This window comes from Narcine bancroftii, chromosome 8, assembly GCF_036971445.1.
Source record: "Narcine bancroftii isolate sNarBan1 chromosome 8, sNarBan1.hap1, whole genome shotgun sequence".
NCBI lineage: Eukaryota > Metazoa > Chordata > Chondrichthyes > Torpediniformes > Narcinidae > Narcine > Narcine bancroftii.
This window is the reverse complement of record NC_091476.1, coordinates 173,733,048-173,758,850: the sequence shown is the minus strand read 5'-3', so window position 1 is coordinate 173,758,850 and position 25,803 is coordinate 173,733,048. Positions and strand designations below refer to the sequence as shown.

General features: G+C 41.5%; 1 protein-coding gene across 7 annotated transcripts in view; it reads left to right on the top strand.

The window, feature by feature from the left end:
* Positions 1–25,803, top strand: part of thrap3a (thyroid hormone receptor associated protein 3a) — a 200,971-nt gene that overhangs the window by 158,185 nt on the left and 16,983 nt on the right. For 5 of the 7 annotated variants that reach the window (XM_069895874.1, XM_069895868.1, XM_069895869.1 and 2 more), the window contains 2 exons: positions 19,013–20,008; positions 24,862–25,533. In XM_069895874.1, coding sequence (XP_069751975.1) covers positions 19,013–20,008; positions 24,862–25,533 — 1,668 coding nt within the window. Of the gene's footprint in view, positions 1–13,939; positions 14,028–19,012; positions 20,009–24,861; positions 25,534–25,803 lie in introns of those variants that run through there. The other 2 variants (XM_069895873.1, XM_069895872.1) reach the window with 2 other exon arrangements.

The window sequence follows — 25,803 nt, the reverse complement described above, 5'->3', positions numbered from 1 at the left end:
AAATGATAGAACTACAAAATTGTAGAACTATGATCTATAAATTCTAGGTTTTAACAGAAAAGATGGTGTAGGTGGTTGGAAAAAGTAGGCCCTTTCAAACTGCCATGTAAAATGGGGTTAACAGTTTGGTCCCCAGTTACATGGCAATTTGAATGGTCCAACCAGGTCCCTGACCTTACCTCAGAGGTGGTCAGAGAACCCAGTTAACCGTACCCAGGTCTCCTCCATGGCCGATTTGAAAACAAAAATGGCCAACCCGCTTACTCTGGCAATGTCAGCACTGCAGAGTGACACCGCCAGCATCTGAACATCATGAACTTGAGGAGAGTGCGTGACGAGTCATTCACCACACCATCGTGGGGTGGGATTTCCCCCTAAATCGTTAGGTTGGGGAATAATCAGGTAGGTACGCCTTTGATTTGAAAGGTGCATCCTGCACCCAAGACCCAGTAAATGCACCTGGGTCCCAGGAGGGCTACCCGGGTGCTGCAGTTTGAAAGGGCCTAGTGATTTTCTGTTGATGAATTGGGGGTGGGTGGTGGGTGGGTGGTGGGTGGGGAGAAATGTACTGTAAAGAATGAAAAGCAGGCATTGGAGACCTGATGGGTAGAACTCTCTTATGAGAATTGTTTAGATGCTTCCTGGTAATACACAGAATTTATTAATATAATTAATAGAAAGGGAGGGGAGTTGTAATGTAAGGGAGAGATACATAATTTAACAACAATTTAGCTCTTTTCAGAAAGCTAATAAATCATGGTATGCGCTCAGGATTTCCTGCAGCATCTTATCCTATATAAGACAATGGAAGAGACCAGATTTATTCAAATAGTGTGTGAAATTTATCTAACGTTGACTGTATGATCGTTTGACATGATATGGCTATCTTCAACCCCAGTGGAGCAATATTAACATGTGCAAACATTTTTTAAAACCGAGTTTACCTCCTGAGGCACGAGCCCTTTTTACCAAGGAACAGACAAGATGAGAAAAAGCAATTTTAAAAAAAGTCAGACTTGCTCAGATCCTGGCAACTGAGGGATGCACCAAAACAATAATAAGTCAAACACTGGCAGGAGGGAAGATCAGAATAAATAATTCACATAGTACAGTATTTCAATTTATTTCAATCTTTTTTCCATTTTCAATCTGTTTAATATCAAACATGTATACAAGAGAAGAGTTGCATTACATTCATGCATTTACAAGAGTGTAAGAAAAAGAACATATTAGTATTTAACAAATAAATATACCATATAACCACTTACAGCACAGAACAGGCCAATTCGGCCCTACTAGTCCATGCCTTAACAAATTCCCACCCTCCTAGTCCCACTGACCAGCACCCGGTCCATACCCCTCCAGTCCTATCCTCTCCATGTAACTATCCAGTCTTTCCTTAAATGTAACCAACGTTCCCGCCTCAACTACGTCTGCCGGAAACTCATTCCACATCCCCACCACCCTTTGCGTAAAGAAACTTCCCCTCATGTTCCCCTTATAATTTTCCCCCTTCAATCTTAAACCATGCTCTCTAGTTTGAATCTCCCCCACTCTTAATTGAAAAAGCCTATCCACATTGACTCTGTCTGTCCCTTTTAAAATCTTAAACACCTTTATCAAGTCCCCCCTCAATCTTCTACGCTCCAGAGAAAAAAGCCCTAGTCTGCACAACCTTTCCCTGTGACTCAAACCTTGAAATCCTGTCAACATTCTTGTGAACCTTCTCTGTACTCTCTCTATTTTGTTTATATCTTTCCTATAATTTGTTGACCAAAACTGTACAGAGTACTCCAAATTTGGCCTCACCAATGCCTTGTACAATTTCATCATAACCTCCCTACTCTTGAATTCAATACTCCGATTTATGAAGGCCAACATTCCAAATGCCTTCGTCACCACACCATCTACCTGAGTATCAGCCTTGAGGGTACTATTTACCACAACTCCTAAATCCCTTTGTTGCTCTGCACATCTCAATAGCCTACCATTTAATGCATATGACCTATTTAGATTTGCCTTTCCAAAATGTAACACCTCACACTTTTTTGTATTAAATTCCATCAGCCATTTCTCAGCCCACACCTCCAGCCTTCCTAAATCACCTTTTAATCTACGGTAATCTTCCTCGCTGTCCACAACACCACCAATCTTTGTATCATCCGCAAACTTGCTTATCCAATTCTCCACCCCTACTTTCAGATCGTTAATATATATAACAAACAATAGTGGACCGAGGACCGATCCCTGAGGAACTCCACTAGTCACCGGCCTCCAATTGGACAAACAATTTTCTACCACTACTCTCTGACACCTCCCATCCAACCATTGCTGAATCCATTTCACTACCTCCTTATTTATACCTAATGCCTCCACCTTTTTTCCTAACCTCCTGTGGGAAACTTTGTCAAAAGCTTTACTAAAGTCTAAATAGACAACATCCACAGCTTTCCCTTCATCATCCTTTTTTGTAACCCCCTCAAAAAACTCAATCAGGTTTGTCAAGCGTGATCTATCCCTGACAAAACCATGCTGATTACTCCCTAGCAATCCCTGTACCTCCAAATATTTGTAAATACCATCCCTCAGAACACTTTCCATCAACTTACCCACCACAGATGTCAGACTCACAGGCCTATAATTCCCAGGTTTAAATTTGGACCCTTTCTTAAACAGTGGAACCACATGCGCCACCCTCCAATCCTTTGGCACTACCCCTGTGACCGTGACATCCTAAATATCTCTGTTAATGGCCCCACTAACTGTCCACAAGCCTCCCTGAGTGTCCTAGGGAATATTTTGTCCGGTCTCGGAGATTTATCCACCTTATCTTTTTCAACACAGCCATCACTACCTCCTCGGTTATCCTTGTATGCTTCATGACCTCCCCACTATTTTTCTTTACTTCAACTGGTTCAATATTTTTTTCCCTAGTGAATACCGAGGCAAAGAAATCATTCAAAATTTCCCCCATTTCCTCTGACTTCTCGCTCAGTCTACCCTCGCTATCTACAAGGGGTCCTATTTTATCCCTCACTAATCTTTTACTTTTAATGTACCTATAGAAACCCTTTGGATTTATTTTTACACTGTCAGCCAAAGCCTCTTCGTGCCTTTTTTTGGCCTTTCTAATTTCTTTCTTAAGATTCCTTCTACACTCCTTGTAGTCCTCCTTCAAACTCTCAGCTCCCTGCTCTTTATACCTCTTGTACACCTCCCTTTTTCTCCTAACCAAATTTCCAATATTCCTCGAAAACCAAGCCTCCCTATGACTTCCAGCCTTAACCATAAATTTCTTCTCTTTTAAAGCCAAAAGAAAAAAGAGAGAAAAAAAATTAATTTTATTGCAAAATCCCTTTTAATCTGGAAAAACAAGGGACTGGGCAGTCCATTCTGAGAGTAAAGCAGGAAAACAAAGGATTTCCTTGTTAAAACCAAGTATTATCAAATTAGAAGCAAAATGAAACGAAGCAAATGATGGGCATATTTGATATTTTACATCAGTTACAGTAGATGAGGACAGAACAATGGTGGTTAGAGGAAACTAGTACTGAATCAGGAAAGTCATTCCCAAAATTAGCATGAGCAAAGTAAATGGGCATCAATATTGACTTCTCTGGTTTTCGTTTTTAAAAAATCTCTTCTCTTTCTCCAACCCCCCCCCCCCCCCCATTTCTCCATTGCCTGTCTCATTTTGCAGAGACATGATAAATTCCACCTGGACCCTTATCACATCCAATTAACATCTTTTGTTACTTTGGATACGATACCTCCCCCATTGTTTGAATTCAGAGGCTTTCTGTTACATCCAGCTTGGGATTTTTCCTTGAAGGGTTCAGGCCCGTCAACAATATATTTTTGTTAAAAAGATCCTAGATGCTGAATAAGCTAGCTGAGTTCCTCCAGCATTTTCGGTGTTGGCACTAATGAGAACTTGTCACTGTGACCCAGTGGTGGCCATTCCAAAACATTGCAGGAACACGAATTATTCACTTGCAATTAATTGGGAACTATTCTATTAGATTGAAAACTTGTTTTAGTTAGTCAGATTATGTCAGGAAGTTGCTATGTTATATAATTAATGCCTAATGGGCTGAAGACTAACAGTTTTCGAGAGAACCAATACGAATTTGTGTTGGGTGGATCATGCTTGACAAACCTCATTGAAGAGGTGACTAAAATAAAGATGGAAATATCTACTTGTATAGACTTCTAGAAGCATGATATGTAAATCAAGAATTTCAAGTTGAAATTCATAGAAATGAAAACTTTTAAATGACCTGACTAGGAAATTGACACCATAAGATATAGGAGCAGTAGTTCCATGGAGTTCGCTCCACCATTGCTTCATGACCTGATCCATTCTCCCACTCGGCCTCACTCCCCTGCTTCTCCTCATAACCTTTGATACCCTGACTATTCCGATAGCTATCAATCTCTGTCTTTAATATACCCAACGACTTGGCCTCCACAGCCACCTCTGGGTGGATCAGTCCGGAAGTTCACGACTTTGGGTAAAGAAATTCCTCCGCACCGCTGTTTTAAATGGGTGTCTTTCAATCCTGAAGTTGTGCCCTCTTATCCTTGACTCCCTTACCAGAGGAAACAACTTTGCCATGTCTACTCTATCCAGGCCTTTCAACATTTGAAGTGCTTCTACGAGGTCCCCCTCGTTCTTCTGAACTCCAAGGAGTACAGTAAAAAGCTGTCAAATGTTCCTCGAATGCTAATCACTTCATTCCAGGAATCATACTTGTGAATCTTCTCTGTACCCTCTCAAAAGCCAGCACATCCTTTCTCGCCCAATGAGGACTCACCAGTACCTTGTATAGCCTCAACATCGCATCCCTGCTCTTGCATCCTATTCCTTTAGATATGAATGCCAACATTGCATTTGCCTTCTTCACCACCGACTCAACCTGGAGAGAAGATGGTAGGGAATCTTGCACAAGGCCACCCAAGACCCTTTGAATGTTCTCCCCATCCAAATAATTAGCTGGCCTTTTAATCCTTCTCTCAAAGTGCCTGACCATGCACATTCCAACATTGTATTGTTTGCCCCTTCTTCTAATTTTATCTTGAGTCTCTCTGAAGCTTCTCTATTTCCTCCTCATTATCTCCCCACCCACCTATCTTTGCATCATCTTCACAGAAGGAAGGACACAGTGGGAAGAAGAGGAGAGTAGGGAGAATGGGCAATTCTCCAGCTGGTCGTAGGTGCCGAGCAGTCACCCCAAAAGGATCTATGTTGGGACAGCAGCTGTTGCCTTATTTATAAATAATTAGATAAAGGAAAGAAAGCCAAGTAGCCACATCTCCTTAATCATTATGAACAATGTAGATAAAAACAATTCATTAGAAAAGATGATTTGAGTAAATGGGAAATTTCATCCATTTTAACCTCGACAAATCTGAAGACATCTATTTTTTAAAAAATATTTAAGTTTTAAGATGCCACAAGAAAGTGAGAAAGACGATTAGAGAATCTCGACCAGAAAGGCATACTGTAAATGAAAATGACAGTAATTGTTAATAACCATTCCATTACATCATGCGCCTCATTACCTGTCCTTTTCTTTCTAATGGAACTAATATTCATGATATGCATACGACGTTGCCGTCCAAGATTCCCTGAGAGCTTGGTAGTGGGCAATCATTTCGAACCATAAGCAGCTTAATGTAATTGAGTGCTTTCTGCACATAAGCAGGCCACAAAAAACAGCAGGTTTCCTTTCCCACAGGGTGTTCATAAATCACGAGTTTCACCACCATATGAAAGCTTCATGTCATTTGCACCAGGCTTTTATTTTTCTATTTGTATACCAAGTTTGCTCTTAAAAAAGAGTATGGTAGATTTGAGCTTGTATTCTGTTGATCAGTACTGCAGGCATCTAGTTCAGTCACGTGTATTAGCGCTACCTACTATTTTAGGAGGTGTTGATGCATTTATTTTAAACAAGTTTATGCCTTGTAATCATGGCAACCTGAATCTTAAGATGCATTACAGCCACCATATCCTCTCCATCACCTGTTTCACTTGATAGAAAGATTGCCTTCAACCAGTTCTGAATCCTTGAAATTTTAATACTTCTAGCCTTAAAGAGTGAAGGACTGTCATTGCTAAATTACCATACAGACCAAGAGAGAGTCCGTCACAAAGCAGTGAGAGGGATTTGCAGTACTCCTGTGGAAAAAAGGAGGAAATCTTTGGGTTCGATATGCCTTGAAGGCACTTTGCAGTGCAGCAAATATGCAGTATGTGTCCCCTGGAAGTGGCAAGCACCTTAAATAAAGAACACGGAAATTAAAATGGCGGTGCTATGGCTGAAGCGTTCTCTCCCAGTTCCATTCGTTAGACAGGGCCCATATGGATTTAAACCGCTGGTAGAATTGGGCCAACAGTGATTTTCTAAGCATTAGAGAACCCACAGAGGTCCATGCCCAAGATGCAGTGCCCATGCTTGGCAGCCCAGACCAGGAAGGTTGTTGGCTCCAGGGGAGCAGTGGACCAATGTAGGGCACCAGAAGAGGAAAATGTCACCCCACGGAGAAGACTCCATGGTAGTAGAGCACAACAGCTGACCAGCAAGGGTCTTGACAGCCACAGGAACGCACACCAACCTGAGGGTTGCCTTCAGGCTATTGGATGATCGGAGCTGGGATTCAGGACTAGAATTTGAGAGTGAAGATGGTGAGCAGGTCTCCTAAAGGTCCTTCGGCCTTGACAGCTTCCTAATCCAATCAGGCATTTGAAGCCAAGGGCCAAGGAGTGTGGCTTGGATACCGGGGACTTTGAGTTTACTGCTGGAACAGATGGCAGGCCACAGAGGTTGTGGGAGCATAAGATGAATGGTATCGGAGGAGTGGCTGGATCTAAGGACGCTCTATCTTTTGCTTCCTTTCTCTTGATGGAGATGCTGGGCTTGAGGCACCTCCTTTTGTGCCTGTACCGACAAACAAAAGTAAACACATTTTGTATTTATGTCCATGACAATAAACAGCCCTTTAAACTCTTTTAACATGGTGCCTTTTCAACTGATAGACATTTCCTTTCAGTCTGAGCAGTCTCCAAGCATCCAAATTGGAAATGTAAAACTAAATGGTAGTGTCCAACCACACTTCGTCTATGTATCATCTCTGAAGTCCCACTTGACATTTGGCAAGAACAATTCCATGATTTCTTGATCTTCTGTCTTATCTTAACACTAATGTCAGCCCCATAAATGAACTTGGATGGTGAGTATTTGTGAAGTGTTTATTTCTGAGGGGTCTCACCCAATTTTTAAAAAATTCTGCGACATCTACATATGTCCTTTTCAGTAGAGCTATTGAATAGTGATAATGTGAGCATGTGGCAAATTGCAGGAAGAATATAATTTAGTTCATCCAGTCTGTCTGCATTCACTGTGCAGTATCTTCACACCATGATCTCCAAGTATTATCTTCATGGAGCCAGATTTGGAGATTATTATTAAAACTATTGGAGCCAAACAAAAATTCACAGAAAAAACCTGAATTCTAGTTTAAAGGGAAATCATGTACACTGTGCATTTGAAAAGTATCTGAGAATCCCCTCTGGAAAACTACATGATTTTGAATGGCGATTGCTCATGGAAAAGTGCATCACAGCACAGGAAGAAGCCCATGATCCCACATTAAACATGCTATCTGCTTGAATGTGGTCTATATCAAGATTCCTTTGTTGTCATGCAATAAAACAGGTGCAATGTTACATAAAATTTGTTTTGGTCTGCATGAAGTAGACAGAATTGCCATCAGCAGAAATTGCCGGGCACCTCCTACGGTCAGAAAAAGTGAAGTAGAAGAGTCACGGAATATCCGTGGGTCGCCTCCAATACTCCCACAGCTTTAGTCCAAACCATCAGCAATCTGAGCTCCAGGTCCAAACCCTGACATGATCAGGAAGCAAACACTACCATTAGCACCCTCTTGCATCCCAGATTCAATATCTGGTACCTCTTCAGCCAGTCTTGACCTGATGCCTAGCAGCCCACCGCCTGGTATGAATCCTTCCACTGCAAGTCACTCACAGCCTGCATGGGTTTTTCTCACTTTTTTTGGTGCCTTATGCCAGAGTCTAATCTCTCGGCTGCTGCCAAACGCAGCCCATCTTGTCCACAGACCCCACAGTCACAAGAATAAAATAAACCGCTGGCGACTCTTTCAACAGGATGTTCAAAGCTGTACAGAGCCGTCTGCAGTTGGACTAGGCAGTTGAACTTGTGGAGAAAGGCAAATTACCGTGAGTAGCATTGTATAAACTCGCATGGAAATATGCATTAGGTGGACTTCAGTTACCTCATTTTCAAAATTATTATGAAGCAGCTCAGTTGAAATTTGTTAGCAGGTTGATGGACATGGATCAACCTCCAAGTTGGGCGAAAGTGGAGATGGCTTGTATTTCTGAAGTTGAGGTGCATCAATTTATATTTCGATGGAATATGAATCTGTTGTGGGAATGTAAGTAATATGCCGGTATTAAAACATTTGTTAAAGGTTTGGACTAAAAGAAATAAGATTTTAGGATCAAAAGGTAAATTATCAATTTTGACCCCATTATATAATAATCAGCTTGTTCCTTTTTCAATGTTCAATAATCATTTAAAGAGTTGGGAATTTAAGGGTTTCAAGTCTGTTTATGCAGACTGTTTTGAGAAAGGACAACTTCTTTCTTTTAACCAATTGAGGGAACGATTTGATATATCTGAAAATTCTTTATGTTTACCAGCTTAGAGCTTTGGTAAAAGATATTTATGGTAAAGAGATAATTTTACCAGTATTGACAAAATTTGAATCTTTGATTTCCTCTATTACCAAAGAAGGGTTATATTTCAGTTCTGTATCAAGTGTTACAAGACAGTATGGATAAACCAGAATGGGAGAAGTCTAAGTTTAAATGGGAAAATGATTTAAACTTTATTTTTCCAGAAGATAATCGGGCGGATATGTGTTATGATAGGGTAACTAAATTGACGAATGTACGATATGGAATGGTTAATTATAATTTTTTACATCAGTTATATTTAACTCCGGAGAAATTGAAAAAATATGGTTTTAGTAACTTGGATTCTTGTTTCAGATGTAGTTTATGTACTGGAACTTTTTTTACATGCTGTTTGGTCTTGTGTTAAAGTACAACCATTTTGGGAAGGAATTAGGTTAGTTTTGGAAAAATTATACAATATTAAACTACCATTAGATCCATCCATTTTTTAATTGGGTTATATGGTTTCTTTAAGGGGATTAGGGTTGGATAAGTTTCAAATTGCATTTGTACGTTTAGTGTTGTCTGTAGCACGAAAATGTGTAGCTAGTACTTGGAGAGATAATATAGAGATTAGTATAATACGCTGGCATATAATGAATTGAAAGCTTATTATTATGGGAAAAAAATACATATAATTTGCATGATAATAATTCATTTTTTGTTAATGTGGTTTCCTTACATGGAATGTATGCATTTAGATGTACTTTGATTTATTGTAAATACTTTTAGTTTTTCTTTTCATTTATATTTGGCTCTCCTTAAGAGAGTTAGCTGATGGGGTGGGTTTTTTTTTAATATACTTTATTCTTATTGGATTGTATTTTTTTTAATGATTCTTAAAATATAGTTTTTTTAAAAAAAAAATCCTTGTGGAGGTGCACCGACTGTCTCTCCTCTCTTTGCTCTGCACAAATCCGCAACAGCGGCAGTGCTGCCGTTTTCTGTCATTCAACGACCATTCATGTGTGTCTAAATGCTTCTCAAATGTCACTGGTGTCTGCTTCCACCAACCCAGGTAGCAGGTTCCATGCACCTACCACATTCCTGCCTTGCACAAGGCCTCTCATAATTTCATACATTTGGTCTAAAGTTTATCCTCCCTTCACTATAAATACAGCTACAATCCAGCATGGCAAAAGACTCTTCAGCTCAACTTGCACGTGATGACTAAAAATGTCCCATCCACGCTAGTTCCACCTGCTTCATTTGGCCCATATCCCTCCATGTATCATTCCATTTTTTTTCTTAAATGATGCAATGGTACAAGTCTTAACTGCCTCCTCCTGTAGCCATTCCATGCACTCACCTCCCTCTGTGTATATAGAAATAAAGGTTCTATTAAATCTCTCCCCCTCGCCTTCAACCCATGTCCACTGGTTACTGGTCCCCTTACTCTGAGCAAAAGACTCACCCGATCTATTCATCCCATTATTTTGTGAACTTCCTGCACTCAAGGATTAAAGCCTTAGCCTGCTCAACCTCTCCCGATATCTGGCCCCTCTACCCCCCACCCTGAGTCCTGGCAACATCCTTGTAAATCTTCTCTGCATGCACTCCAGCTTGACAGTACTTTTCCATCAGCACGTTGACCAAACCTGAATACAAGGTTCCAAATGAGAACTCACTGATGAAGGCCAATATGCTGAAAGCCTTTTTGATCACTCTATTTACCTTTAATGCCACTTTCAAAGGACCACGGACCTGTACATCCAGATCTCTCTGCTCTGCAGCACTCTCCAGACCCCCATCATTCATTGTGTAGGTCCTATCCATATTAGACCTCCTAGAATGCAACACTTCACATTTCTTTATATTAATTCCATCAACCATTTCTATCCCTCCTGCTCAACCAATCAAAATCCTGCTACAATCTTTAACAACTGTCGTCACCATCTCCAGTACCAGATATCTTGGTGAACCCCTTCTGCACCCAATGTAAAACACCACATCTTCCTGTAATGGGAGATTAGAACTGCATAATACTTCAGATATGGATGAACCAAAGACTTGTGCAGCTGCAATATAATTTTCGGAGCTTCATCAAGGTCTGTTGAAAGCAAGCATGTCATACACCATCTTTACCACTTCATCTGCCTATGCTTCCACTTTCATGGAGATATGGACCCCATGTCCCTCCATATACATCAATGTTTTTTGGATGAACTGACCAATTCAATGTAAACTGGGAATTAGTACTGGAGTCTACTTAGTTTTCATCAGGCAAAGCCACAAAGCATTTTTTTTCTGTTCATAGACACAGCGTAGAATGCTGAGAATTTCTAGCAATTCCATTTTTATTTGAGATTTTCAGTTTTTACTCATTTGAATAGAATAATGGGAATAAACAGAACCACCAGGCAGTAGATCTGAATTTCCAACTTTTGGACTATAGTGTGTTTCAGGACACTGCAGTGTTAAGCAGACAAGGAAGATATTGTATGGATTTTCTACAGATGATTACTGTTGCATTGTGGGTAAACATAAGAGCAGGTTTCCACACAACAAGCTCCTATCAGGATGTTTAGATGTCTGTGTGAGGCATTTGGGGGCGTTTGGGGTGACCCTGCTGACTTTGGCAATCACCACTTGCCCAATTAAAAACACTCACCTCTAAAGGTAATGGATTGCACTCTGTACTTTCTCTGGTATAAGATTACATGATGTGACCTATCTCAGATATTCACCCAACAGAATCCCTCAGTCAGATTATTACATTGCTATTGATCAAAATAGTGCCTTGTGATTGTTACATGATCTTGAACAACCAGACAATTTTTCATTGGATAGGTTGTTCCATAAACCATGCGGCATTCTTCAGCAGGTTGAGATGAAAGGCACAGATAAGATAGCTGGTGGTATGGAAGCCCACCAAATAGCTGTAGTGTGAATAGTGGCACATTCCAGACTTAGCCATGTACACTATAGTCCAAAAGTTGGAAACCCATTGGAGGTTAGATATACAAATATAGTCCTTGGCCCTGAACTTGGTTTTGAATCTAGGAGAGTCTAATAATATCATTGACCTGGAAAAAGTGCAAGAAGAGATGCATAGAGATGTTGCTGAAGTGGAGGGCTTAAGTTAAGAGGGAAGATTCAAAAACTCAGACTTTTGTCCCTGGAGCATGAAAATCTGAGGGTGGCTTTGTAGAGCAGCCATTCTCAATCTTTCTTTGGCTATGGCCCCCTTAGAAGTCTGCTCATAGTTTATGGGCCCCCTTCATTGTGAAGCAGACAAATTTTGTTTTTTTCCATATTCTCTTCTACTGACTACACAAAAAATAGAACATATTTGTTGTGTGAGGTGAAAAGAAAACAAAGCTTCTACTTAAATTGCCTGTGGCCCTTGGGGGGCCGTGGAGCCCCCTTGGAGACTGGCTGCGGTAGAGGTATATAAAATCATAATGGATATAGTTGAGGTGAATTATCACTGTATTCCCCAGGATCTGAGGGGGGTGGCGGAGGGCGATCTAAAATGAGAAGCATGTTTAAGATGAGAGAGGAAAGATTTAAGAGGCCTGAGAGCCAACCTTTCCCTGTAGAGAGTGGTGCATTATATGAAATGAGAAGCCAAGAGAAAGCAGTAGAGGCGCATACAATCATGGCATTGGAAGGACATTTGGATAGTATATACATGGGAATGGGTTTGAGGGATAAATGTGGCTAGCTCAGAGAAGCACCTTGGTCAACATGTTTTCATGCCATATGGTTCAGAGTTCCATAAATTGGTGAACAAAAGTGCTCATGGACATGCTATTGTCTGATCTCTCAGCTTTACATTGGCCAAGGCTGACTGACCTAATGTAGCACTACCTGAGCTACTGTAACAATAGTGCCGGTCCCAGGGGAGCAGAGACGAAGCACTGCTTTGAAGGTTTCATCCACCTGGTCCTAATGCCAGCAGCTCCATATAGGCTTTAATCAAGCTGTTAAAAGGACTGATGATGTTTGCAATTAAAATCCTACAACCGAGGAGGTCTGTGCACAAGATGGTGATGCTTGCGCTTGGCAGCGGGTACAAAGGGTTGCAGACTCCTGGGGTCCAGCGACCGGCACAGGGAACCAGAAAAGGGAAGAACACCACCTGTTGAGAAGTGGAGGAAATAACTCAACAGGACAGTGACAGTGACGGAGGACCAGTAAAAGGCTCAGTGGCTGAAGAACCCTGCAGGGAAGGTGACCATCAGACCAGCGAGGGGCTCAGCGGCTGAGGGACCCACACAGGCTGCTTGAGACCTGCTTGGGCTGCATGTTGCTGGAGACTGGCGCATGGAACCAGGTATCAGAACTTGGATTAGAGAGAGACTGAGGTCAAGAAGAACTCCTGAAGGATCTTGGGTGCTGAAGGCTCCTGATCATCTCAGAGATTTGGATCTGGAGCTCAGGTTGCCGATGAATTGATGAGCAGGAGTCTTTGCGGCTGCGGAGGCTGTGGGAGTACTGGAGGCGAATCCACAGGCACTCAATGACTCTAAAGGGTCTCTGCTTTTCTTTCTTCTGTCAGGGACGTCAGGCAATACTAATGCTGAGATCTTTTGACTACCTTATGGCAAGTGTATCATGTTTGTTAGATTTCTAATCTATTTTTTCATGATAATATAAGGGACCTTGAACCATTCATTCCCAGAGATGTGACCCTGGTGCTGGCTTGGAACACTGTAATCTGGTTCGTTAGTAATGTGCTCATCTATGGACTGGGATTTCTTTATATGACTCAGAATCACGTGTATTAACCTCTGATCCATAATTCATATTGCTGCCTAAGGCTCAGTGCATTAATAAACAGAAGTCTATTCTGTCCCACTTTAAGGCTTCATGGCATTGTATTTAAGATATCCAGATCCATCAGAAACCAACTACACAAACACAAAGCACCAATTTTACAAGCAATGTAAAACTAACCCAAACGCCAGTTCCTGGATGCCGGCTGTACAGCCTGAAGCTTGGTGCTCAAGAAACTAAGTGAAACCAGCTTTTTCCCCAGTAAACGAAAACATGAGAGAGCTGATCTAGTCTCTAATTCTTGTTGGCAGAACTGTGGCCAGAAATAAAAAAAAAACTTCAGTCCCTGACTGGCTTGTATCCCAAACAGCCGGCCTCTTCCTGTGAGAGTTAAAGAGTCGAGGTGAACTGTTCACTTGATACTTCTAAAATGGGTTTAGCAGGCAGGCTGTAGCAGTCCTTCCTCGCAATGTGGCTGCTCACCGGGGCACACATTCCTCTCAATGAAAAGCTTTGCCGGGTAAGTGCTGCGAGTTTTAAGTTCTCAGTCTGTTTTATTGGTTAAAAACATTTTTATTTAGCCGAAGAGATTATTTTTCAGTTACCTTGTAGGATGGGCTTGCGGAGCAGTTAATCCAGCTGTTACCACAGTTCCTGTGCATTATGAGTTGTGCTCGCTTTTGAAATTACGTTTACTTTGTACTAAAGCAGCCAGTCATCTGATGCGGCATGGCAGTGGAAGAGCCTTTGGAAATGAGAAACCCAACTGTTTAATTGTTTAAAAATTAATTGTAATTAAAGCTTGTTTGATCCAGAATTTGTGGGGGTAAGTTGTGAAAGGTCTCGATTATAATGAGTTTCTTGTTATTTGCATTGTACAAAGTGCAAACATTTTTGAACTTCACAATATCGGGAATTCATCACCTTTTCGTGTTCCTTTGATTCATTTCTTGCTTGAGGGGCTGAAGTGGGGAATTTGGTGGTGGAAGGAAAATAAAGTTTTCTGTTAACTGTGTAAACTGCAGTTTTGGCTGCCTCTCAACACTGGTCACGTCAGGCATTGTATGGAGAATTCAAAGATGTCTGCTGGGTTTCCGAACTGACCTTTACTGGACAGCAATTAAGGGTGGGGGCACAAATAATATCCAAAGGATGTCTCTTTCCCTTCATTAAAGTTAATTCCATTATTTACTGTTACATGGCACCCAGTGGTTGACTCATCGTCTCAGAATTACGCTAAATGGGGCTGGAATCTTCTGTCCCTGAAGACTGCACATTGACAGCCACTGTTGTAATCCGAGCCGGCATAAGGGTCATAAATGAATGCACTGGGCAACTCTCACCCTATCTTCTGTCTCCTCTGGGTTCCACTTAATCATATTAGCACAAGTCAAAATGTTAGCATAGTGGAGGTGCACCAGAACACATGCAATCAACATGATGCCTGATGGATTTAGATATACATTTGGCAACAGTCCCAACATTCAAATGGTGTACGTCAGCTGCTGTATAGTTATGGGCCTGTGCACAAGTAGCTTTTTTAAACTGTTAACTGTCAGGATATCAGTTGTTCATATTTGAACTATATATACATATATATATATATATATATTCTTTCCATGGGGTTTCTCCGTTGTTTTCTTTGCTGAGGGCTTTGGGAACAACCTTTGGACCTCTCTCTCTTTGCAGTGTTACTTATTTGCCCATCCCTAAATGCAATGAGAAGATAGTATTGAATGTTGTTGAGCGTGAACCATATTAGCGAGGTCATCTGTAGTAGACCAGATAAAAACAGACATTTTTTCAACCTAAAAGCCGTTAATGAACCAGATTTTTTAAAAACACAGTCCAGTGGTTAATTGTCATTACAGATGTATTTAATTCAATTTTGATTTGTCAACTGCCAAGGTTGCATATGAACTTGTCTGGATCACTTGTCCAGGACTTTAGATTACAGATACACAACCATTCCTTTGCTGTACCATTTTGTGAGAGCATTTTTAATATTAATTGTGATTCTGGGTAATGATTAGTAGTTGATTAAAATTGATGATTTGTTCCTTCCTAACTGGAGCCAGAAAGTCCATTTAAATTTGGTTAAAAGAAGTGCCTTACAGTTACACTGCAATTGTCAAAGAGTTGAAACAGAAATCAACTTGTAATGTTAAGATTGGTGTAGTTTTGTTAAATGCAGGAGTAGTCTGTTTTGAAACAAGGTGTTTATTTGGCAGTTGAGAGGTTTTGAATTTCCATTCTGGTTGACTCAGTAGCATTGCTCTGACGAGCTTCTATTAATTGGTATTGCTGCTCGTCCACTTACTGTAGCATGTAGAACCCAGGAGAGCGCAACTCCAAAGAGAGCATCAAAGAGTGAATGCTACTTTATTGCTCATTGTGGCATCTACTTTCAATCACAGACTTTAGAAGTTATCCATCAGAGCAGGCCCAAGTCATTACTATTGTAAAAATCACTGATTCAATTTGCTTCTAAAAGTTATTATTTTTTTTAATGAAACCTACATTGCAGCTTCCAAGGATAGTGAGTGCATCTGCAATCTCGTTATGACTCCATTTATCATCTTCCACTTTTCTCTAGCTCCACCATCACCTAGTTTTTTGTAGCCCTATTTTCCTTCTTACATTAACACCCGCCTTCCATTTCTACCACTCTAACCCCCCCACTTAACTGTCTGCCCATCACCTCCCACCTCACCTGTTCATTATATTCCCTGCCATCTCCTGCCTCACCCTTCCCTCTTTATACTATTTTCCCTTTACACTGTCCAGATGCAAGTTCTTGACCCAAAATATGACCATTTTCCTCCACAGTTACTGCTTGAAATGCTGAGTTTCTGAGCAGTTTTTTTTTAACTTTATTCCAGCATATTGCAATCTCTTGTATCTCCTGTGTGGACACTTCCTGATATCTTTGGTGATAACAAGACAGTTTATAGTGTTTTTAAATTTACAACATGGAGCCCATAAATAGTTAATGGAAGAAAAGGACTAGGTCATTTTGGCTGATCGATCGATCACCTCTTCTACCATGTGAATTTCCTGATAGCTTCTCACTCAATCCCATGCTGACATTTTTATCTGTCACTCACTTACAATCTCTCCCACCACCCCACCCCCCCAAATTTCCATCACTCCTAGCCCCAGTCTTCTCCTAGCCCAGTTTATGGTAGCACCTGCAATCTAATCAAAACACAAATGCTGGAGGAACTCACCCAATCTCGCAGCGTCCATAGGAGGTAAAGATATATTTCCGATGTTTCGGGTCTGAGCCCTTCCTCAAGGTGTATGAGTGAATACACAGGTGTCTGAGTTAAAGGCTGGGGAAAGAATGGGAGATGGAGCACTACAGATCAACAGACAGAAGGTGTTAATTGGATACAAGAGGAAAGGTAAGAAATTTGGTTATGTGAAAGAAGATAGGGAAAAGGGAAGAGAGCTAGAGGAAAAGAGATGGGGGAAGATGATTTTGAGAGGGGGTGGGGTGTTCTAACAGAAACTGGAGGTCAATGTTGGTCAGTGGCCAGAAGGAATTTGAAGTGTTGATGAGGTGTTTCACTCTGTAATCTCACCACCTCCTCTGCTCTCCCCAGACGTAGATTTTTTAAAAATAAAGAACCGGGATGTATTCCTGAGGGTAACCTGAATTTTTGGAAAAGATTTTTTTTAAACAGACATTGAAAAGTGGAGAGTAGGCATATTTAGGTCAAGTGCTTCAGAGGATAATAACTTCTAGGACTGCCTATATTGGAGAGAAGGTAGATGCATAAGGAAATTAATGGAATATTCATGGAGTCATTGAGATACAGCATGGAAACAAACTCACCAAGTCAGTATCAACCATCGATCACTAATTCAATTTTAATCCCACATTATATTTTCCTATATTTCTATCAATCCACCCAAAGTGTCACCACTTGCTTACACTATCGGGGCAATTAATGGTGCACAATTAGCATATCGGCCTGTATATCTTTGTCATGTGGGGTGGGGGGGGGGGGGGGGGGAGAGAGGTGAACCAGACCATCCAGAGGAAACCCACACATATACTCCACATAGACAGCGCCCATAGTCCAGATTGAACTTGGGGCTCCATCTTTGTCTCTACAAGACTGTTAATTACAATGCACAAATATATAATTCAAGAATTGTTGATTAAGAACATAGTAGAGAAGACTCCTTTTGCTGAACTGGGATTATGCAGTCTTGTTTATGTGAAGGGTGTGACATTGGAAATCCTCATGCGGTGAGAGTAAGCATGTAGTTATACATGGCAAAAATGTCTGTGATTCTACTTGTAGGTAAAGTGAATGTACCTTTTGTATGCCTTAAGTGACCCTGCTCCTTCCTCACTGATGTTGGCCTACAACCTAAGTATTGGTGACATTTCAGCTTCTTTCGCTGTCATGTGTGAATGTCTGAGGATTACATATTTGTGATTGATTCATATAATTATTTCATAAGGCTCTGTGGTGCGCAGAATTTCAGTGAAATTGATTCATTGTTCGGAGTAGCCTGATTGTGACTGAGCAGTTCCGTATTCTGCCAGAATCTCTGGTTATTAGTTAATGACCATCATGTGGATGTAATTTCTCCTTGTAACTTTTGGGAAAAATTTGCAAAACCTGGCATTTAGCCTCAATGGTTCCAGAAACTTTCATTTTACCAATCTTTGCTTCTGCTGACAACCTCAGCAAGCTGCTGCTACATTCAGTTCCATTTCCCCATTATGCAGTGTTCAGATTGCTGTGAGATGACCCCCGCTGGCAAGGGCATGACAGTTGTATGACATATGTAGGAGGTGCAGTATTAAATGGCCCATTTTGACTGTTTTGTTGAAAGGACCAAATTTGTCAAGGAGAGCACAAAATCTCCACGTACCCTTTTTAATATTGTAGCAAATTCACTCTCCACGTGGCGGCTTGAATCTTCCGGTAAAGGCAGGGGAAAAAGGAATAGTCGAGTGGAGCTGAGCACTGCAAATTTTCACTGTTTAAATGATCATCACTAGAATTACAGAAAAGTTTCCATACTTACAACCTCTCTAAATCTTGAGATTACATTTCTGATTCTGGCCACTTCTGTACCCCTGGTTTCCATTCTTCCACTGTTGGCAGCCAGACCTTGGCCTTAAATTGTGGAAATTGTCCCTGAACTTCGTTAGCCATCCTGCTGTAAACCATTCCTTAATCGATCTCCATGACCAACCATTTGATCATGTTTCACCCTGTTGTTTAAAAAAAAATGGAGGTAAATTTATCAGCAAAGAAACAAACTGCAGATAGATCTCAACTGATCAAGTAGAATCAAGAGGCAAAAAAGATAGTTATTTTTGGTCAAGACCCTGCATCAGTTCTTGTCTCTCCTTGGGGTAAATGGTTACAATAATGCATGAAGTTGTTCCATCTGCTGCTAGAAAATAAAATAAATTCACATTTCATCCACACCATGCTTTAACTTTGCATTCGTATTTCTGCTTTTGCTTTGCAGCCCAAGGTCTCGTTCCAGGTCTTATTCACCGACTCATAACCGGGAAAGAAATTATCCGCGCGAGTACCAGCCTCGGGAGTTTAGAGGACACCGGGGCTATAGGCGGCCCTTCATCCAACGTCGTGGGCGAGGTTACTATCCTAGGGGCAACTGGAACAACCGTGGGGGTTACGGCAACTACGGAAATTACAATCATTACGGCAATTACCGGCCCAACTGGCACAACTACCGCTCGACCTATAGTCCTCGGCGGGGTCGGTCCCGCTCGCGCTCACCCAAGCGGAGGTCAGCATCACCGAGATCCAGAAGCCGCTCCAGATACACTGACAAGTCGTCATCCAGCAGGTCAGGCAGGTCATCGTCATCCAGGTCTCGCTCCTCTCCTCACCGCAGCCGCTCAGCCTCCCCAAAACGGCGGAGCAAGAAAACCAAATCGTCCCAGAAGGAGGCAGCTGCTTCTCAGCCACCTGCCCAAGAGCCGGAAGACCAGCAGAAACGGTCACCCGAGGGTGGGCAGACTGGTAATGGTGGCTCTGAGGTTCCGGCTGGACTTGCCCCCAAGCGTGGCGATTCCTGGAAAGGTCTGACTGCCTACGATGCCAGCCCCAAGCATCCGAGCCCAGCCCCACGCTCTACAGTGGTGTTGAAGACCAGCTCACCATTGCATTCCAGCCCAAGCCAGCAGAGCCCTCCACAGTCGAGCGTGGCCCGCCACACTTCGCCACATGGTAGCCCCACCCAGATGAGTCCTCAGGGCCGCAGCCCAACGAGGCCAAATACCTCACACCAGAGCCCACCATCACTCAGCTCTTCTGTTCGTAACGTGTCTCGTCAAACCTCGGCCAACCACAGCCCTCCTCAGAGGAGTCCACCGTTGGCGAGCCTTGCGCAGGGCAATGCACAGAAAGAGGAAACGCGGCCGGGAATGTCTGGCATATTTGCGGAGCAACCAGCCCCAACTATCCCTTCATATCTAAAGAGGTATGTTCCAAAAAGGTCAGTATTCAGCTCTTGATTTGTCTATTTTGTTCATCTATAATAGCAATTGTCTGAAATTAGTTGAAATGTTGTCATGAATAGTAGACTAGAATTAAGTAGAAGACAAATTGTATTTTCCCAATGGTGAGCCTTTATGACTTTGATTTGAAGCGCCAATAGATGTGTGTGAAATATCTTCTGAGATACAGACCTAAGAAGAATGGCTAGACATTAGTTAACTAATTTAGTAGTGGAATGCCTATGTAGCAGTTTTGTGCAACGGTGGATCACATAAGACAAAAAAAAAATTGAGGCAGCTAGTTAAGAAGGAGGAAACCTCTACAAGATTTAGGAAGCAAAATACAGTAAAGGCTCCTTAGAATTATATGGTTTCCAGGAAGGAAATTAAGAAAGGACTTGGGAGAATTAGAAGGGGACACAAGAAGGCCTTGGCAAGTAGGATTAAGGAAACCACTAAGGCATTCTTTTGCCTACAAGAAGAACAGAAAGATGGCAAGAGTGAATGTAGGCCCACTTAATGATAAAGGAGACAACATGCCTGGAGGTGGATGAGGTAGGGTATGTCCTAAATGAATACTTTGCTTCAATGCTCAGAGAGAAAGAGAGACCTCGGTTAAGGTGAGGTCAGAATAGAACAAGTGTATGTGCTGGAGCATTGAGGTAAGGAAAGGAAGTGCTGGGTCTTCTTGAAAAGTCTCTGAGACTGGATGAGATATATCCCAGGTTACTACCAAGGGAAGAGATTGCTACGGCATTGGCAATGATCTTTGCGTGCTCCCTGCCATAAGGGAGGTACTAACGGATTGGAAAACAGCAAATGTAGTCCCCTTGTTCAAAAAAGGTTAATAGGGAGAATCCTGGGAATTATTGACTGTAAGTATTGCATCAGTGGTGGGCAAACTATTGGAGAGGATTCTTACGGACATGATTTATGAGTATTTAGACCTTAGGGATAGTCAGCATTAATTGGCTTTGTGAGGGGTAATTGAGTTTTTTTTTTGAAGAGGTAACAAAAGAAATTGATGAAGGTTAGGCAGTAGATGTAGTGTTTCGGGATTTTAGTAAGGTATTTGACAAAGTCCCCCATGGTAGACTCATTCAGAAACTCATGGCATCCATGGAGCATTGTGTGGGTTCAGTGCTTTGTGTAGGCATGCCCATTCTGAACCCACACAAACAGTGTTCCATGGATCCCATGAGTTTCTGAATGAGGGTTGTAGTGGATGGAACATATTCTGCCTGCAGGTCAATGACTAGTGGAGTTCTGTTCTGGGATCTCACCCCTTTGTGATTTTTTTAATATAAATGACCTGAACGAAGTAGAGGGATGGGTCAGCAAGTTTGCAGACAACATTAAGGTTGAAGGTGATGTGAATAGTGTAGAAGGTTGTTGTAGTTACAACAGGATATAGACAGGATGAAGAGTTGGGCAGAAAAGTGGCAGATGGAGTTCAATCTGGCTAAGTGTGAAGTGTTGCATTTTGGAAGGTCAAACCTGAAGGCTGAGTGGATGGTTAATAGCAGGATTCTTAACAGTTTAGAAGAACAGACAGATCTTTGGTGGGGTGGAATCCATAGATCTTTCAAGGTTGTCGTACAGGTTGATAGATTAGTTAAAAAGGCTTATCGTATACTGGCCATTATTAGTTGGGAGAATAAGTTCAAGAGTCAGGGTAATGTTGCAGCTCTATAAAATTCAGGTTCGACCACATGAAATATTTTTGTTCAGTTTTAGTCTCCCTTCATCATAGGAAGGAAGTGGAAGAGAGTGAGGAAGAGATTTGTCTGGATTAGAGAAAGTGTCTTGTGAGACCAGGTTAGCAGAGCAAAGAAAGATGAGAGGTGACGGGGTATGCAAGATTATGAGAGGCCAGCACCTTTTTCCTGGGGGCAGTGTAGCAAATACAAGAGGACATCTATACAAAGAGAGGGGAAGAAAGGAGATTTCAAGGGTATGTTTTCTTTAAACAGAGGGTAGTGGGTGCTTGGAATGTGTTGCCAAGGATGGTGGTGAGGGCTAGTACAAGAGGGGGATTTAAATGATGTTAGGCACATGGATGAAAGAAAAATAGAGGGTTATGAGGGAGGGAAGATTTTTTTTGAGTAGGTTTTTAATGTTTGCAGAACTTCATGACTGAAGTGTCTGAATTGTTCTGTGGTTTGCTAACTTACACCTGTGTATTTGAAAATTGGTCAACTCGTTGTCAAATTGTCCTGAAGGAAGAACTCTTCAATTAGATTTCAGATTTATTGTCAGAGTGTAGACAACGTTAAGATTCTTTTTCTTGCAAGTTACAGTCTGGGCGTTAATTTTGTTAACCCTTTGTGACCCCATCTAGTTTGGCAAGGCTGGCAAAAGTTTTAGATGTGAACTGTTTATTTTCCTCTTTGGAGCATGCTTTATTCCTTGCATTTAAAACCTTTGGGTACGTAAAAGGGTTGATGAAGTAGCATTCCAGAATCAGACTGATTTAATACCCTTAAATAAAATGTAACACTCATTTAAGAAGTACAGGTTGTACCTCTTTTATGGTCTGTGGACCAGCAACTCCCATGGACCAGCACATTTGAAACTGCTGCTGTTCGTACAAACTCCTTACAGACAACACGGAACTTGAACCCCAGTTTAAAGGCAATGCACTAACCGCTATGTAGTGCTGTGCTAACTTTGCCGCCCCACAATATTAATTCCTGTTTTAAGTTTTGTTCTACCTTTTGATAAGTTTACATAGGGGGTTCCCTTAGGGGTCAATTTCTGTTTTCCAGCTTTTTCTGTGGTCCGGCAATGGTCAGGTCCCAACATCGCCAGATTAGAGGTACAGCTTGTACTTTGAAACTGCTGTGACTCCCTCTGTAACTGTGACTGGAGGCACTGTTTTTCTGGTAAGGTTCAATTTTAAGTAGTTGGTGGCTTGCAACTTGAGCTTCAGAAGTGAAGTGGTCAAAGAATAAAGGAAGAAAATGTAAATTGTTGTTGGACATTATTCCATAAAATGCAGGTGACATGAAAGTTGGGGTTTTGGATTGTGAGGAGAATTTTCTAAGGCTACAGAAGGATGTACTGTATATTGGATGGAAAGTTGACAGGGGATTGGCTGATGGAACTTAATCCTGACAAATGCAAGGTGATGCATTTTGGGAAGTCAAATAGGATTCAGACAGATGTGGTAAAAAGGTGGGGCTCTGAGAAATTTTGACGAACAGAGGAACCTTGGGTTTAAAATCTATAATTACCTGAAAATGACAGTGCAGGTAAATAGGGGGCTGAAGAAGGCACATGATGTGCTTGTGGCTTTTGGTCATAATATAAATTTCAAGAGGCGGAACATTATGATACAACTTCACAAGCAGTACTTGAAGTATTGAACTTAGTTCTGGTCACCACACGATGCAAAGGATGTGGCTGTGTTGGAGAGAGTTCTGAGAAAAATCACTAGGATGTTGGTGACAAGGGGTAGCCTGATGGAAGTATATGGCATTCTGAAGCATGGATTGGGTAGATACGCCACATTTTTTCCATGGTAGGGATATTGAACATAAGAGGGCATAGCATTAAGGTAATAAAAAGGAGTTGTATCAAGGATTTGAAGGAAATGATTTTTACAGTGTGGTTAACGTCTGACAGAAGAGCAAGTGGAATCAAATATAGTCAGGACATTTAAGAGATAAGTAGACAAGCACTTGTATTGCAAAGCACAAAAGCATGTGGACATAATATGGGCAAATTAAATTAGTGTTGATGGGCAAACACGACCTACATTTTACTAGTGCTAAATTGGCAGGTTTTAGTTAGAGGGCAAGATTGCTCTGGCTTTATTTTTAGACCCATTGAAGTGTGGGTTTTCACTTATTTGCTAAAGAGAGACATATACAGTTCTTGGTGTGTGTTGTGGCCCAAACTCCCAAGTATACAGTGTACAATGAATCTCCCATGTAACTGTTTAAAAAGGAATGTCACGGTGACCCAGTTAGGTGCACGGGGTGCCATATTTGAGCCACTAATTTTGATCAGACTGATTCTCAAATGCTCTTTCAATATAATCAAAACTAATTAGTTTGCATTCCTTGTTGCATGCATGATTAAAATGTTTTCAAAGTTGCCTTCTGTCTGGAAAGTTCTTGCTATAATGCAATGTATTATGGCAGATTTTAGCCTTCGGGTTCCTTGCAATTCTTACTGTGGAAACTTGTCCACGTGCTTTTTCCAATTGTGTTGGATGACTAAGAACAGTACAAGAAGCAGACCCTTTAGTTATTGCATTGACATGACTAATCGACCAAAGGATCCGTGTTGATTCGTTACTTTATATTATTCCCTAACTAATAGAACAAGATATATTCCTCAAATTCTTCATTGGGTCCTGGAGGGACCTTTTTAATCGAGGATGGAAAACGTGGCTTTATAAGTTTTCTAGCATAGCTCAGCTATGAAACTTCCCCTAAGTCATCGGCATCTTTTTTAAATCTCTAAGCATTTATGACCTAATCGGCACAATATTCCACATTCTTTTCAACCTTTGTCTTGCATTTTGAGTGTGGGCACTTCGTCTAAACATCTTCATGGGAAAATACTCAAATGGATTCTCCAGTTGAGCCCTTGCTCCATTCTTGGGTAAAAACAAGACCTTTGAGATGGACCCTTGCTGTAAAGCCTTTTATTTTGGCTGAAACCTAGATGGTATAATTTTTTTCTCTCTTAGCACATGTTTTTTTTTCTTGAACTGTTTGTGAATAGAAAGCTAAAATGTTAATGCAGGGTTAATGGAAGGGAAAAGGACCAAAAACGAACAGATTTAGGACAAAGAAGTGAGAGACCAGACCAGTGCTTACAAAAGGCTTTCTGCTTGCAGTGTGGTGAAAACGGAATTCCATGTGAAAAATATTCCAGAGAAAGGCAACCGTAGCAGCCAATCCCCAAAACGATTCAAGGGCGGAGTTTCAGAGGAGTTTGAAAAAATTTCGAAAGCAGAGATGCGTCATAAATTTAGTTACGATGAAGAGGAAGTGGAGGAGCATGCTAAAGAATATCCGTCCAAGAACCAAAAGGAATATGGATATGAGGATGAACCCAAGTACAGGAGCAAATTAATCGCAAGTAAAACTCAGGAGAGGTATGATGAGGAGGATGAGGAGGAGGAAGAAGATGATGACGAGAATGATAGGCCACGCAAAAGGGAAGAAGTGAATTTCTTTAAGCAGATCGCCATCTCCAAGGAGAAGTTTAGGGAGGTGGAGAATGTGGAGGATGAGGAAATAATACCCGAGAGATTTAAAAAAGAGGACCGCTTTCAAACAAAGAAAGTAGATGGGAGCAGATATCGGGAGGTATCACCCGTGAAATCATCTAAGTATAAGGGAGGCCGAGCAGAAAGTCCTCTTCCTCCAAGGAAGAGCTCTGAGGCCAAAGAGCAGGAAGATGTCACTGCTCTGGAGGAGAGTCCCCCAGTGCTCAAACCAGCTCATCGTCCTACGGAAGTGACACTGAAAATGGATTCTTTGCAGTTTGGCGATGATGTTCTCGGGTAAGAATTGGATGTGTTTCGTGTTTATTTCGTCATGGGACTGTGGGGTATTTGGCGGTTTATCTGTAGCTAATTCTGTAATTATTCAAATACTTTCTTTTCCATCCTCCCAACCACAAGATAATGGTTTATAAATCTATTGGAAGGGATTCTTCAGTTAGTGCGGCACTGAGGCCATTTGCTAATTGGTGGTTACTTTAGGAAGCTGTAAGAATTGAAATAAAATGTGTTGGAATAGGTCATATGGCTCTTTGAAAGTGCACAAACCTT